At 44.0% G+C, this 16776-nt stretch overlaps 1 protein-coding gene across 3 annotated transcripts in view; it reads right to left on the bottom strand.

The window, feature by feature from the left end:
* The window catches only part of TOM1L1 (target of myb1 like 1 membrane trafficking protein), a 62299-nt gene extending 49921 nt beyond the window's left edge, over nt 1-12378 (bottom strand). For all 3 annotated transcript variants that reach the window (XR_011523094.1, XR_011523095.1, XM_008519746.2), the window contains exons 1-4: nt 11709-12378; nt 9301-9385; nt 7063-7141; nt 248-397 (exon numbers count right to left, since the gene is read on the bottom strand). Coding sequence is in view for 1 of the 3 variants with exons in the window: in XM_008519746.2 (XP_008517968.1) it covers nt 248-397; nt 7063-7141; nt 9301-9385; nt 11709-11766 (372 nt within the window). In the remaining 2 variants the exon portion in view is untranslated. The remainder of the gene's footprint in view (nt 1-247; nt 398-7062; nt 7142-9300; nt 9386-11708) is intronic.
* Nucleotides 12379-16776: the final 4398 nt, after the last annotated feature.

The raw sequence follows: 16776 nt of genomic DNA, 5'->3' as shown, positions 1-16776 counted from the left end.
ATTACTCTCTTTCCTACCTGATGTGGATAAAATAGAAACCGAGGGAAAAGAAGGGAAAAAGACTACAATGTCTACATAAAAAGGGCACCATCCAATGTCAAGAAGTTATTATTACACAGAAAATAAACTACTAACAATGCTTCCTGGTTCAATCCTAGGTTTGTAAAGGATCACTGAATTGGGAGGAATGTAATTAAACCTTTAATCTCAGAAATGTACCATCCCATAAGGCATACCACAGACTTACCTTAATGAAATTCAGGATTCTATTCTGAACGTCTAAAGGCAAGGTGTATCTGGGATTCAGCAGCTTGACTAGGCTATCTTTAACAAACTCCTTCTTCACAATCAGAGATTGGAAACTTGGACCACAGTTCTGCATGCACATGTCAATAAGCTAAATTGGAGAGAAAAATTAAACATTGTCTCTCTCTGGCAAAACCCCCTACTAAATATATGGTAGAAATTGCTAAGTAATGATCTCCTGCAGTATTCTAATTAACAAACAGAATTTAGTATCTACCAAAATATGTGGCAAAAAGTTAGGTTCTAGGAATGTGAGGAAGTACAAGGCGTCATGTCACTGCTTAGAGGATGGACTCGTTGGGGAGTCAGGACATAGTTAAAGAGCATTAATAAGAATACAAGATAATAAGTGCCAAGGGCTCAGTGGGAAGTGCAAACAAAACAAATGACCCAGCTTTTCCAGAGAAGTCCTGCTCTACTTCAGTTGGCCTGGCCTTATCAATGATGACACCCCCTTTCACTGTCAAAAATGTCCTGGTCTGGATGATAAATTACACAGTCACCTTAGCAATAGACCTTTATAGGCAGATGTGATCATTTAGGACCAGGTGGTCTTAAGTCTTTTGGAAAGGGCTGGTCTTAAGCTGGGCTTTGAAAATTAAGAAAAGTATGAGTGAGCATAGAACAACATTTTAGACAGGAAGATGGTATTAAACACACATATACGGCTGACAAAGTGTTTGAGATGTGACGAGGAAAATAAGTACTCTGGTTTGTAGAGGCTTCTTTACGTAGGCAAACTGGGGATGTGGGGGAGGTAGGATGGAAAAGTCTGAGGGGCATCTTCTAGACTGTAGAGAAATTTGTGTGGCAGTGTAGAGTTTGAACGTTATCTTGAAGGCACTAAGAAGCCACTGAGGGTTCTTGTTAGTTTGTCACCATCATACCATCACCATCTATCCTGAACTTGAGAGAAAGGTTAATGTGTGCAAAGTAATGCTCTGGAAAGGTTTTCAAGCAACACTCTACAAAGGGAAATGGACGGCAAAAGAACCTGGAATGATGGAGAAATCCAGTAGGGACCCACTAGTGCAGGCCTGAGGCAGAAAGGCCTACACTAGGATGATGTGGGGCAAGGAAGGGAAAGATATGAGAGAATCATGAAGGAGGAACTCTCAACAACTGGATGCTTGTTGAAAGAAGATGATCGAAATTTAACTAGCTGTCATTCTGCATGACTGATGGCACCTTGGATGGAAATTTGGAAGTGGATGGGGTGGAATGATTGGCCTAGGGCAAAAATGATGGGTTGAAGTTTAGATTTTTGAGTTTAAAAGTGCTATGGACTGAATGTTTTCGTCCCTCCCAAATTCATACATTGACACCCCTAAACCCTAATGTAATGGTATTGGGAGGTGGGACCTTTGGGAGATAATTAGGTCATGAGAGTGGAGCCCTCATGAATGAGATCAGTGCCCTTATACAAAGGGATGAGAGAGATGATCTCTCTGGGCCATGTGACGATACAATGAGAAGATGGTCATCCACAAGCCAGAAAGTGGGCCCTCGCCAGACACTGGATCTGCTGGCACTTTGATCTTAGACTTTATAGCCCCAGAACTGTGAGAAATAAATGTCTATTGTTTAAGCCCGTCAGGCTATAATTTTGTTTTAGCAGCCTAACACGACCAAGACAAAAGACGGGGGGACACTCGAGCAGATATGTTTAGCCGACAGCTGCACATGCACAGCTACAGTCCAGAAGAGAGTTAGGCCAAAAGTAAGAACTTCAGGCTGCCTCGGATGAGCAGAGAAGAGGAATCGCTGAAGCAATGGGGGTCCCCTATCACACAGGCTGCAAGAACACTCAATAAAAGGCAACTGAAGAGCAACAATAGAATTTTTTTTTTTTTTGAGGAAGATCAGCCCTGAGCTAACATCTGCTGCCAATCCTCCTCTTTTTGCTGAGGAAGACTGGCCCTGAGCTAACATCCGTGCCCATCTGCCTCTACTTTATATGTGGGATGCCTGCCACAGCATGGTTTGACAAGCGGTGCCATATCTGCACCTGGGATCCGAACTGGCGAACTCCTGGTCGCCGAAGCGGAACATGAGAACTTAACCGCTGCGCCACTGGGCCGGCCCCGCAGCAAGAGAACTTGATGCATAAAATAAAAAGAACGTAATATTGGCAAAGTCGAAAGAGGGCAGAGTTTCTGGGAGGAGGGTGTGTCAAACAATTAAGAATATGGATTGAGAAAAACTCAGCTAGGTGTGTTGACTAGTGGGGTCATTAGTCACCTTGAAAAAGCATTTTCAATAAAGCAACATGAGCAGAAGTCAGGCTGAGAAGGAATGAGCTGGTAGTGAAGAATTGCAGAGAGTGGATTTCTAAAAGGGAGCTAAAAACAAAATTAAATCTGTAGTTTCTATGCTTCAACCTCGGTTTAGAGAGGTCACAGAAACCATAAAACAACCGGACAGGTATAATCATCTTTGCAGGAAAGCAGCCCTGAAAATTGACTTCACGCCATGCTCTGTATTATGTCACTTTAACGGCAATACAAAAAGAAGAAGGGATGAGGAATGAAAGCTGCAGTTTTAAGGACAATGTGGCTAAGAAGGCGATCAGAAAATACAGATGCTGAGCACATGCGGCTCTGTGAAGCACAGGGACGACCTTTAAGGCAAAGGAAACTAAAAACAAAATCCAAAATCTACTAAGAGGAATCTATTTTAACGCAAGTTGTCTAGAGAAAGACAAGCTGAAAAGTTGAATAACAAATGACTTTTTGCTTGATATGTTATTATGATGAGTTTTTCTGGTGAAACGTTGAGAGGAAAAGTGCCTTTAGTTCAAAGGGAATTTATAGAAATACTTCATCCAACTGGTTACGCAGTCTTACACAAGATATCTAGCCTCCAAGCCTCATTTTCCCTAAATGAATGGGGAATTTCTTGCTAACTATGCCACAAACCGATTTTTATCTTTGGAGCACCAAGATTTTATGGTCATGGGTAACAGTCCCAGGAGGTTACCTGCACAAAATCAAAGAGTCAACACGAAACGCTAACATGTTAACATCTAGAGATCACACATCATGCCCTTTGTGTTTTCCCATTGTAATCTAGAATGTCAGGACTAAGGACTTCTATATCACCTCTTCCATTACGTCACCAGTCCCTCTTTCACCCCAGCCCACTCAGATAAGCAATAAAACCTGTTGTGGCAAATGGGAAATATTAAATACATTGCTTTTATACATTTTGAAATTGGGTGTTGCTGCAATGTATGTGTTGAGGACACCAAGACAACCAAGGAGGACAACCAAGAAACCTTAACCTGAGGCAGGACAGACAACCTAGGAGTCAGAGGACCAAGACAGGCTAAGAGTGTGACGACTTCAGGCTTCACCCATCTCCTATTGTGCTTGGCTGGGCAAGTCACTTATCCTTACCAAGCCTCAGTATCCTCATCTGCAAAATGGGCATAATACCTCCCTCTAGAGACTTCTTATAAGGCTTAAGTGAATCTAAAGTATATAAAGAGCTTGACACACAGCAGGACCTTAGTAAATGGTAACTATTTTGATCATCTCTTCCACGGATAACTTCCTGTTGGGGAGAATATGTTGATTAGCTGTATAAGTATTCTTTTCAGAATGGCTGGAAGGGAAAGAGCTACTTGGTAGTTTTAGTTCTCACAATAAATGTCTAAAGCCAAGCATGGTAAACCAGGCTTTGGGGTCACCCAGAGCAGAAGACCACACCAAGGGAAGGCCACCCTAGGGGATGAGCTCACTGGACAACAGGCTCCTAGAGAAACAAATGCCTTTTATTCTAAATCTCAAGGCCCCATATCTCACCACCTAGGGGGTGCTCCACAAAGGCCTGTTAATTAACTGATTCCCAGGAATCTGTTCAACCACTTTCCATTTGACAATAATATCATCTTGCTGAGAGTTATCACAATTCACTCATTCAAGACAAGGCTAGCCTCTGGCTAAGAGTTATAAAGCCTGGTTACAAAATGCTTTTTATAAAACAAAACAAAACCACTGGCTTCTTGACAGAACTGCTTCACCAACTGATGGTAGGAAATCACAGTCTAGTCGCATCCCATCAAAGGCCTAATCAAGGCTAACAAGTCCACGGGGAACCCAAACGACAGATAATACAAAGAATATTGATGGGGCCGGCCCGGTGGTATTGCAGTTAAGTTCACACGTTCTACTTCGGCGGCCTGGTGTTCGCCGGTTCGGATCCCGGGTGCAGACATGGCACTGCTTGGCAAGCCATGCTGTGGTAGGCGTCCCACGTATAAAGTAGAGGCAGATGGGCACGGATGTTAGCTCAGGGCCAGTCTTCCTCAGCAAAAAGAGGAGGATTGGCAGTAGTTAGCTCAGGGCTAATCTTCCTCAAAAAAAAAAAAAAAAAAGAATATTGATAATTAACTTTGACAGGCTCTCATCACTTCATAGTGATAAAATGGAAATGTCCTATGTGGGGATTCATTTCTAAAGAGTTTATTGGTAAACATATAATTGCCTTTGACAGACATTGGATGATTCTTTCTGTGACTAATTTCCGTCATAATTAAGTCTGGCTTAAGTTAATATTAAAGTCAGTTCTGAGGCCTTAAACATATCTCCATAATGGAGTTGTCTGAGGTGAGGTGAGCAGGCCACTGAATAGACAACTTGGGGACATCTGCATGAAGCTAATCAGGAGTCAAAGCCCTATTTAAAGAAAATCCAAGAAGTAGGTACCTTAATGAACTCTGACCCTAACAAGGAGGGGCTAGTCTGACCCCCAACCTGTGACTCTCAACTTTATCCTGGCCCAGGTTTTAGGTGCGCTTGTTCTCACATACTGCTGCGGAAATCACAAGGCGGAGGATGTACAGTTATGAGGTGGAACAGGTCATGGGAACAGGCAGCTAGCTGGTAGTAAGTCTTGAGAGCTCAGACTACCTGGAGGGAAGAAAGAGTGGGAACCCAAAGAGCAATGAAGGGCCAGAAGACACAACACTCTGGAATAACCCAGCTTCCTCAAGGTCCTGGTTCATCCTCAGAAGGAAGGAACCATGATGAAGGAAGATATGAAGATATGGATGAGATGCAACCACAGAAATGTCAAGAGGGCTGCGTACAACAGAGAAAGAGACAAACCCATTATATAGAATAAACAACTGTAAGAAGGTGAGATACCACAGGGTGAAATACAGAAGGTGGCGGAAATTCATTGTCTGCCTTTATCTTCCTCAGTCGATTCTCCTAACCTCCAGCAGCCTTGGGAAGGCTAGTGGATCCTATATCCACCTCACTGTAGGGCATAGCCACATATCTTTCTACCCCAACTCTACAGTACATTCCATTAGCCTTTGAGTCTTCCTGGATACTAGGAGAGTAGGATGGGGCTGAAGGACACTCAGTCATTAATTCAGTCGACACCTGATACACTGATGTACTGGGTCTTGCAGCACATACCAAGGAGTTGAAGACATAAATGAAAAACAGTAGCCCATTCTTTCAAGGGGCTTGATTTATTCTGAGAAGCAAGGGAGTACCGGGCAAGGGCATGGCGTTTAGAATCCGAGGACCAGGTTGAAATCTTGCCTATGCCACTCAAATCTTGTGGGGGAAAAAAAATCACAACCTCACTTAGTCTCAGTTTCTTTATCTGTGAAATAGAGTTAATAAGACAACTACTTCACAGAGCTGTCAAGAGCATCAATCAGGCTCCAGGCAAAGGTTTATTTCCATCAGGGACCCTTTGTCGTGATACTTCTACTGAAGTTTCCTCCATTCTGTGACCTCCCTGAGGTGGCTGCTATGAGTAAAGGACAGGGAAGAGGTCAAAAGAAGGTGAAGGAGGAAAATGCCTCTAAAAATAGTTTTGATTCAGATGCCAACTTGAAGGGTTTCTTCAGTGATAGCATCATCGAGACTGTTCAATTCAATTCTTCTCAGTTACTCTGGAAGGAAGCAAGAGGTGATAAATTTTCTTCCCCAAGAATCTAGAAGACGAGAGCTGCCCTCACCTCTGCCCCATAGCCTTCTTGAGAAAAACTGCCAAAGTCCCCAAGAGCCGTGTGACCCGGCTGAATGGTGCCATAACCATGCATGGCCTGGGGCTGGGCTGAGGAAACAAAGCATGCAGAAGAAATTAGAAAGCCACACAGCTCACTCTCAGGCAGCACGCAGGGCTCGCAAAACATAGCAAAGGAGAAAGGGCAACTCACCAAAGTGACTGAAGAGCTCATACGGCCAAGGATGGGGGGAAAATGGGAACAAGTCAAACGAGTGTCCACACCCAAATCACAGACAATATGGCGCATAAAAGAATTGCTTAAATCAACAAAGAACACTCTCCAAATAATACCAAGCAGAAGAACTTGGTTGAAACTTAATGAGCTGCCGGCATCTCAGAATTCCACAAGTTCAAGTGAGGGGGAAAGCTAATGGGGAGGCATCTTTCAAGACTTCAGTTCTCCCGATGTGTAACACACACACACGCTTCTCGATCGGCTCAGTATCTATAAGTTTTTAATGACCGGTTTCCATCTCCTGACCTGGGAAAACTGATTTCCCAGAAACACTCTCTTCCCACAAGATTAAATGTTATTACAATTAACAAAACTCTCGATTCAGCAATTCTCAATAAACAGTTTTAATTCACACTGTAAATAACTTTTTGCTAACCTATTAATTATCTCAGGATATTTACATCTATATATTTTTTTTACCCAAAACTAAAAATGTCACTATAGCTTGGGAAATCCCCGTCTCTTAATTATAACATTAAGGTACTTACTGACAAGGTAAGCTGGATTTCTTTATGATTGTAGTTTTTGGAAATCCTTTTCTTCAAAGCTTTTACTGCATCTTTTGGCCTACAGCAATAAATACAGGGAAATCATCAACTTAGGCGTCACTGAAAACAAGTAGTCTCTGAAAAGCAATATGCACTGTGGAAAGAGGAACGTCTAAGGAGAAGATCGAGGCCTTGGTTCTGCTGTGTGACCCTGGGCAGATCATATAACTTCTCATGCCTGTTTCCTCATATATCTCAGCAGACACCACCACCCTCCCCCTTGTGAGAATCAAATAAGATAGTTACATAAGAGCATTACCTAGAAAGCACTACATGTAAAATGTACTCATATCCATCTCTTTCTATCAATGTATAGAACCAGTTTATAGGAAATGCAATTTTCAAAACAATGAAGGTTACCCATCTTAATTAAGACTATTAGTATTTCCTGAGCAGCCTATAGGCAAAAGGATGTAGGAGGAATTATGACTAACTAGGTCAATTCCTGATATGCTACAATTTTACGTTACAAAAGGAAGAACTGTGTATAAGTAGAGGGTCAAAATTTACTTTGAGATGGTCAAAAGGTACAGACTTCCAGTTACAACATAAATAAGTCACAGGGATGTAACGTACAAACGATGACCGCAGTTAACACGCTGCATAGTATATTTGAAAGATGCTAAGAGAATAGATCCTAAAAGTTCTCATCACAAAAAAATTTTTTTGTAACTATATGCAGTGACGGATCTTAACTAAATGTACTTGGTAATCATTTTGTAATATATGTATGTCGTCATTATGCTGTACACTTTACACTTACACAGTGCTGTATGTCACTTCTCAAAACTGAAAAAAAAAGAAATCCTTTGTACATATTATCTTCCAATTTTGTTTGTTATGTTTGTGTGGACAGAATTTCTATTATATGATAATATAATTATACAGTATTACATATGCTTTCATAAAATTGTAACTATTATAAAATATTATATTACCCATATTTCTAAAAAATTCTATAAAAAATCTAAGATTAAACTCTTGGAAAAGTTTAAAAGAATAAAAATACTGTTTTAAAAGGAAAAATAATTTTACTTTGAGATTCCCTTTTTGTACTATCAGTGAAGAAATTAGTATTATCAGTGAAGAAAAGATTCACAGAGGACCCAAATATGGTAAACAAGATTATAGGGAAAACACCATAAACACTTTAAAGTACTAACCATAAGCCTTTTTCATCGATATAGTCAACAATTAAGTGTAACGTTTTCTTCATCAACATAAACTAAATTTCTTATGCTATCAGTTATCACTTTAATATGCATAGGAAAATTAACAGAATGGTATCGCTTATAACAACCTGTAATTCAGACTAAATTCACAAAATAGTTGGCCTTCTTAACGATTTCTTTTTAAAAACTTCAATTCTCTAAAATTTAAAAAGTATAATAAACGTTAGGATATCATTTAAGAATACAGTATGTGGGGCCAGTGGCACAGTGGCTGAGTTTGCGTACTCCACTTCAGTGGCCCAGGGTTCACAGGTGAGGATCCTGGGTGTGGACCCACACACCACTAATCAAGCCAAGCTGTAGAGGTAGCCCACATACAAAACAGAGGAAGACTGGCACAGATGCTGGCTCAGCAACGATCTTCCTCAAGCAAGAAGAGGAAGATTGGCAACAGATGTTAGCTCAGGGCAAATCTTCCTCACCAAAAAAAAAAAAAAAAGAATACAGCAAGAACAAGGGTGAATTGGCACTTGAAAGAAAAACTGTCTTGTGACAGGGAGAGAAAAAAAAGATTGGTCGATTATTTCCTAGTTAGTAATGACCATTGCCCAGGGACAGGTCACCACCAGGAGTCCACCAGCTTCTTGATAATATTTCTCAGTTACAGTAACATAAAATACTGGCAATCAGAGCAGAGGGAACATCTAAAGAACAGTCTCTCTCAAAATAACAAGGAATCTGAGCCTCACAGAGACAAAACTTGAAACTAGTAAGGAAAAGGCAAGGAGGAGAAAAATTATAATGGCTTCTCAAATATTCCACATGCTGAAACAAGCAGCTGTTCTAATATTTGAACCACACCATGCCTTCAAAAGGCAGCAGGTGCCTAAGGGGTACAGAAAACACTCTTTCAACAAGAAAACCAAAGAGTTTGCAGGGGAAAATGCGCTGTAATTCTGATGCATCTTATCAGAGGCAAAGGGCATGAACCACACGCTGTACTCACCCATCGTGGGCAGTGTTAATTATGTCACAGATGTGCATGAACTGGCCCCAATCTTCAGTCTGAACTCCAGCAAATGTAGCCTTTTCTACAAAGAAAGAGCTGTTGTGTTGAGTCTGAGCTACAACAAAGTAAGCAACGTCTGGTCTTCCTGAAACAATCTGCCCGCGGTTCACCAGCAAGTCCTGTCAAGTTTCTATCACCAAAAGGCCAAGAGACTTTTTTCTGAGCAACTCCCAGTAACTCAGGACTCAGTGAGCACCCAGTTCAGGGTGCTGCTGTTGCAACAGTAATGGGTGACCTATTAACAAACACTGCAGGCATGACACCTGGCGGCAGGGCCAGGCGAGGCCCCCTAAATCTCCGTCCGCCTGCCTTTCAAAGGACAGGTACTCACCTCCCGGGCAGCCACGTGCAAGGTGAAATGCACTGTGCTGAGTATTTTCTTATGCAATCTCACTGAACCCACTGTTAGAGATGAAGAAAAAGAAGTTCAGAGAGCTTGAGAAAGTTAGCCAAGGCTACACAGCTGGTACAAGGCAGAACTAGTATTCAAACCTAAGTTGTTTGATGTCAGTTTTGGTTTGTTTTTAAAAATCATTTATTCTCCTTGGAGGGAGTATTGAGGAAATGATCAGAACTACTGAAATTGTGTCCTTAAGCAGCACCTGTACCAACCAAAGCTACACCAGGCCAACTTGAATGCTCCTGGGCCTGGAACCCCATTACCAAACAATCAGATATTTTCCCCTCTCCAGATGGCCCCCTTAAGAATACAAAATGCTCTCTGGGAGGGTAAAAGAGAGCTCAACCTGAACGAGCTTAACATCTGGACTACAAGAAAGCAGATCCCTCAGCATGAAAACATGAGGTCCCGGGGGAACAAAGAGAAAATTAAACAGGATAATGAAGGGGATGAAAGAATAAGGGTTTGGTTGGGGGAACCCCAAAGCTCAGCCTGCTTCCCATCTAGAAAAGAAGCTATTTGAATTTGGCATTCAATGGACAAAGCTAACCAACCTAGTGTGTTTAGGCACATACTGTTGTCCCTTCTGCCAGATTCCTTGCTGTTCCTCTCACCTACCCATCTTCCTAGAAAACTCCTATTCACCCTTCAAAAGCCATGACAGAGTTAATTTCTCCCTTTTCAGAAATTTTGGGTGTTGTGTATTTTTCTTGCATTGTAAAGATACCCTATTATGTTTACTACAAAACTGTGTCCATCTTCCCTACAAGATTGTGTTCCCTGAGGGTTCAGGCCAAGTGTTACCTTGGCCTCACCCAGGTCCAGGCATACAGCTGGGGGTTTGTAAATGTTTACTGCGTTAAAGAATTAAGCAGCCTACTAAGATGCAGTCTGAATCCATTTCTGCTCAGAGCTCATTTTGATATTCAATAGGGATGTAGCCAGCAACACTAGAAAGGACCCTGGCATCAAAGGGCTGTTACTCTCACTGTTTTATAAGGGTATGGAAACTAAGGCTCAGGTTAAGTGGAGAGTTCCATGTCACACAGAAGTTAATTGAGCTGCAGCCAAAACTTTCCAAATCTCAGCCTCCTCACTATAACTCCCAGGTTCTCACGATTTCCTCAACCCCACTAAGTTCCAGATATTATCATTCTTTGCTTGGTATCCACAGGCACTAGTGCCACACCCGGTTCCCAAGGCAGGCAGGCAGGCACGGGGAGAAAACGGAGGAGCGAGCTAGCACTGGGAAAACAGTCCAGTCACTGGCCTCTGCTGCCGAGGACAGTATTCAGGGTAGAACCACAGGAGAGAGAAATGAGTTGGGCAGATACCCGCGCGGTCCCTAGCGGCCTCGAGAGGCCTCCTGTGACCCCAGATCGCTCATCTGCTCCCCTCCTTCCTCACTCCAGTGCCGAGCATTTTCATTCTCTTTGTTTAAAGAAAAAGTAACTCAGGTTGTAAGGGCTTGGCCCCAGAGAAAAATGGTTTGGAGAGACCTGCCTGTCACAGTGAGGTCACATCACTTCTTAACCGCCTTGAACCTTCTTTCCCCCCTCTGTAAAGTGGACAGAACAATACTGCGCCTTCGAGTGAACGCATTTTATGAATAGCCTTCCCCTGGCCAAAAAGTTTACGCTTTCTCCTTGTAGAGACCCAAACGCTCCACGCCTGAATCCCGTGCGTGGTGCACCTGTTCGGTCCACTCCCCAGGAGATCAAAAGGGAGGGAGATTTTGAGAAGGGGGTTCTAGAAAGAGTGGCTTAAGGAAACGCCTCCGAGGCCGGGTGGAATGCAAGCGCCCTGGGAAAGTTGCAGGGGGAGGGGAGCGACTTTCCTCAAACTTGGACCAACTCTGTCCTCCGCAGGCGAGAATGGAGTCCAGCAGGAAGGGACCCCCCGCTCCCCAAAGCCTACCCAGGCATCTCCCTCCGTGCCTCCTTACCTATGAGGTGGCCCACGGAGGTCGCATAGGGATCCCGGTGACTCTTCGCAAACGCCATGGTAGCCGCAGAGAGCCGGGCCCAGGAAATCTGACTCCACCGATCTCGGGCTCCCGGCTCCACCCGCTCGGGCCCCTGGCTCCTCCTCTTCGCCCGAGCGCTTCCCGGGCTCCGGCCCAGGCTGAGTGCCTGCCTGGCCGCGGCAGGGCACCGGGTGGGGCACCGGGGCAGGGGGACACGGGGCGGGGACCTGGGGCGCGCGCGCACCTGCCACGCGCCCCGCGGGACGGGCGCGGAGGCGGTGCTCCCCGCTCCAGGGGAGACGCGAGGCGGCGCTCTGGACCCAGGTGGCCTTCTCGTCCCCACCAAGCCGGGCTGCCCCGGAGCCGCCGCCTGGGAATTAGAGACCCAGGCTCTGATCGCGCCGCCTACGGGCAAGTTGCTGCTCTCCTCTGCGCCTCTGGGTCCTCTTCGTAGACAAGGACATATAGGATTAATAATACAAATCTCAGGATTGAGAATGAAGGACGTAAAACGCTTAGGTCAGTGTCTGACACCCACAAAATAAATATTTAAGCACAGTCTGAATGGAGTAACTAGAAAGAAATATTTGCCCCCCACCCCCGCCCTCGCCCCAGAGATTCGGGAGGGGAGGTGTGTCTCTTGCCGTTTAAAGCTGCAGGTAGTGGCTAGGAAGAGGGATTGGCTTCGAATTTAGGGACCTCCCAGGAGCCGGCGTCCTTTGTCTCGCCCCTATTTCCTGAGGGACCACAGGGCGCCGCCAAGCTCTCGGTTCCAAACCCTCCCTCTTGGGAGCTGTGTTTTCCAGCGATGCTGGGAAGAGGAGAGGGGTTTTCCTTCTGCTCAGGCTGGAGTGTGTTTGGCCTTGGGACTGCTTTGGAATGTAAATCCGAACTTGAACAGTCGAACCCCTTTCCAGCTGCCTTTCAGAAGACGAATTTATTTCCTTTTCCTGTGCATTCAATTAACATCTGATTAGCGATGTTAATCTCCAGCGACGCCGGAGCCTGCTAGAGAGCGGGGTGTGTGCAGGTGATGGCAACTAGCCATAAAATGGGCTCCCTGTGCCTCCAGAGCTGGCTTCCTGTGGTCAAGTGGGCCCACTTCCACACGCCCTTCTTTGGCCCTGGGAATGCTGAGGAGAGAGATCAAGGGAGCTTCGTCTGACTTATGTCCTTAGTCTTAGATATTTTAAAATAGAAGTCAAAACCAATTGCAATGCGTGCCAAGGGGCTAACTTTTCTTTTGCTCTAATTCTGTTACAGGTTTTCCCCGCTATGTGAAGGTAGAGCATTCCTATAAGACCTTTCATAAGCCGAAAAGGCATAAAGGGAAGAAGTAATTGCCATTAATTTATATGGGAAAAAGTTTTGAGCCTTCCCAGACCGAAAAAATAACCTACCAAAATAACTGGAGATAAAGCACAGATGTGAACGCACACACAGTTCCAAGCTACGGCGGCTTGATGCTGAGACGCTCATGTAGTTCCCGGGGATGCAGCTTGGCGGCGCCACTCTGGCTGCTAAGGGTGTGGGCTGCGTCTATAACGGCAGGCTGCAAAAAAAAAAAAAAAAAAAAAAGACAACATTGAATGCTATTTTCTCTTTCCACCTTTTTTTGTAAAAGTGAAAATGCTCTTCAGATTTCTTTCAGTTAGCGCAAACAGGTACTAATGTCAGATCTTTCGAAAGATCGAAGTGGCGTGAAGTGACGTTTCAGATAGCAGAGGAACCTATATTTTTAATTTTTGTTCACCTAAGTGAGCTACTACCTGGGATCTAAAATCTAGAATGAAATATTTTTGTTGTGATGGTATTTCTAATAATGGGATGGGTCCTGCCTGTCACTCATAGTCTCCACCTGTTTATCCAGGTTGAGTAGCTATTTCAGATTTTATCAACTTCCTTAGTCACTCCACTACAGCCTCTGTTACAACACTGTTGAAAATCACCAAACTAATCTCTATTCCATCTTACAGACGCTAGCAAAATATTTCACCTTCTCTGAACCCTACAATTAAGCAAGCTTAAAGAGAAAGGCAATTTTAGCTTAGGTTACTGTTAGTGTCAGTGGCCTTCCATCAGAAAGTGAGAATTAGGAAGGAACTAAGCATTCACACGGATTTTTAACATAACCCTGCTACTTATTGAGAAGGCTGTTTTGTTTTTTATTCTCTTGTGTTATGGGATTGAGGCACTGAGAATGGGCGAAACCGCACTAGGGAGCGTATTCAGGATGCTGTGCCTGGGGAAACCACCAGGCTGATGAAGACTACCTGTGTTCCAGCTCAGCTGTGCTCTTTTCTCTCCCCACGTGCCCATGAGGGTGTTGTGGTGGTTGCAGCCTTCTCTTTCTGTGCTCTACCTCTTTCTCCATGATCACTCGACTCCTCAGGAGTGAAAATCAACTCAGCAGATGTCACTATGATCTGGGAGCAGGACAGTAGAATTCATAGCCAAGTTAAGGTCAGAAAAGGAGCAGAGGGGCCGGCCTGGTGGTGCAGTGGTTTAGTGCACACGTTCTGCTTTAGCGGCCTGGGGTTTGCTGGTTGGGATCCTGGGTGTGGACATGGTGCTGCTTGGCAAGCCATGCTGTGGTAGGCGTCCCACATATAAAGTAGAGGAAGATAGGCATGGATGTTAGCTCAGGGCCAGTCTTCCTCAGCAAAAAGAGGAGGATTGGCAGCAGACGTTAGCTCAGGGCTAATCTTCCTCAAAAAAAAAAAAAAGAAAGAAAAGGAAAGGAAAAGGAGCAGAATCCCAAAAAGAAACAAGGGTAAAGATTTTGGCTGCCAGGAGCAAAATCTCACAATTTCAATTCGAAGAACACCTCCTAAGCATTTATTTGTGTGTAAGTCATAATACTAGATGGAAACAAAGAAAATAACCTTTATTTAAAACGTACTAAGAGCCCAGAACAGGAAATCTATCTTAACGTGGTCTTCACAATCCTGGAGGCAGGTAGCATTCACCTCAATTTTACAAATAGGTAGGCTGAGATTAAGAAAAATAAAGCTAATACATAGCTTTGCTAGAGTTGAATCGTGGGGGCCTGATTCCAAAGCCCGTATTATTGCCACTAGGTGAATCTGCTCATTGAGCGTGACATCTCATTTTTCAAAGGATCTGTTTGACTCAAAGGGAGACCTCTCGAAGAAGATAGAAGTAGGGCTGTCATATACTTTGCTGGCACAGGGTCCTGCTCTTTCTGTGCTTCTTCAAGAATGCTAGTATTTTCTGTACTAGAACTCTATGCTAGGTGTGCTCTAAATACGTTACATGCATTATCTCACTTAATCCCATAATAACTCTATGAAACCAGTACCATTATTACCCTATTTTACAGATTAGAAAAATCAAAGTAAATAACTTTTCACACAGTCGCCTTGCTAGTGAAGGACTATCTGATTCCAGAAGCTGTGACTTTAACGTACATACTATGCCACCTCTCATGGGCAGAGCCCTAGATGGTAGGTGGTACCCTTGACTAGCCACACTTTTTTAAAAAAGTGGGTTCTACTGGATGGTGCCTAGAGAATGAGGTGAGTGGCCATGGCAAGGTCTCACGTCTAGAAGACAAAGTTGACCCATCCTCAGGCTTTTCACAGCTAAGAGTCATTTTCATCCTTTCATTTGATTCTGTTCTTACCACTAAAGTTTTTAGATTGTCAGATCTGGACATGACTCTAGAAATCAGATAGTCTCTAGCCCCATGATTTTGTAGATGAAAAAACTGACAGCCAGAGAAGGGAAGTGACTAGCCCAGAGCCATCCAGCTCCAAGCCTGGAGAATGCAACACAATAGCTTAACCAGAGCCCCAAACTCTTCCAACTACAGGCACCTCCTCTCTATTTTAATATTTAAATGTGCTTCTCCAACCCTCTGTTGTTGAAAATAATCCATAACCAATCAATAAATCAAAATTGGGGTAAATTTGTTATGAGCAAGATCTGAGGCCCATATAGCCCAGGACTTTCCTTCCCCAGGGAAGGAAGGTCACCAAAGAAGTGGGGTGTACAGAGTGGTTAATATGATCTTGGAACAAAGAGCATACATCACATATGATAGGAATGTCCCTTTTACAACAGTCACAAGATTGCCTAGCCGGCATAGCACAGTGATTCGCACAGTAGGTGTGTGTGTCTCTGTGCATGGGCTGTCTCCCCCGTTAGCCATCCTTCTTTCCCCCTCATCGTCCAGGGCAGTTCTCTATCCTGCATTCCTTTTTCTGACTGCATCTTCTCATGATCTTCACCTGGCTCCGTTTCTTTCCCTAGCCTGCTAAACCTCAGTCTCGCCACAGTTCTGCAGTCTGCCTGTTCCTCTTTCTCCATTTCCCTCATGCTGTCTCCTTGTCCCTTCTTTAGGAAGCCTTTTGTGACCACTCCCAAGAGAGCTGAGCCCACATTTCCTGTCCTACAGACAGATTTCTGTCTTAGAGCTCACAACACTTTATATTACTTCTTTCTTTAGAGATCCGTTCCCTGCTTCCTAGATAAAAAGCCCCTCAAGGGAACAAGACCCTGTTTGTTGGACTTGCTATCTAGGCCCTTAACAGGCCTTAAAAGGTATTTGTTGAATGCAGGAATGGCTCTCCAAAATCTTGAGCTGCTCTATCCTTCCTGAGATCCAGTCCTTAATTTCCTCCTGGATGCCTTGTTGAAACTCTGACTTCGATATATCTAGAATTACACCTATCCCCTTCGCCCATCATCTCACTATGCTACTTGACTTCCTTGTTTTGACAAACGCAGTCATTGATGTTTTGGAATCATCTGGGTTGCTGTAAAGAGTACTGGTGTGTGGGTCCCACCTTCAGAGATTCGGGTTTAATGAACGTGAGATGCACCAAGGGCCTCAAGATCTTTAAAGTTCCCCAGATGAGCTAATAACTGCCTGAATAAAAAATCTTGAAGTTATCCCCGACTCTTTCCTTTCCATCAGTTCTGGATTGTCCTGCCTTCTTTCTCTCTCTGTCTCCTTGCCTTTTGTTTCTCTGTGGGCACTGCTCCATCCAGCAGTTCTTAAGCGTCATAAGCGTTAGTACTG

This window comes from Equus przewalskii, chromosome 10, assembly GCF_037783145.1.
Source record: "Equus przewalskii isolate Varuska chromosome 10, EquPr2, whole genome shotgun sequence".
Classification (NCBI taxonomy): domain Eukaryota; kingdom Metazoa; phylum Chordata; class Mammalia; order Perissodactyla; family Equidae; genus Equus; species Equus przewalskii.
Note: the sequence above shows the minus strand (reverse complement) of the source record. Positions and strands in the feature narration are given on the sequence as shown.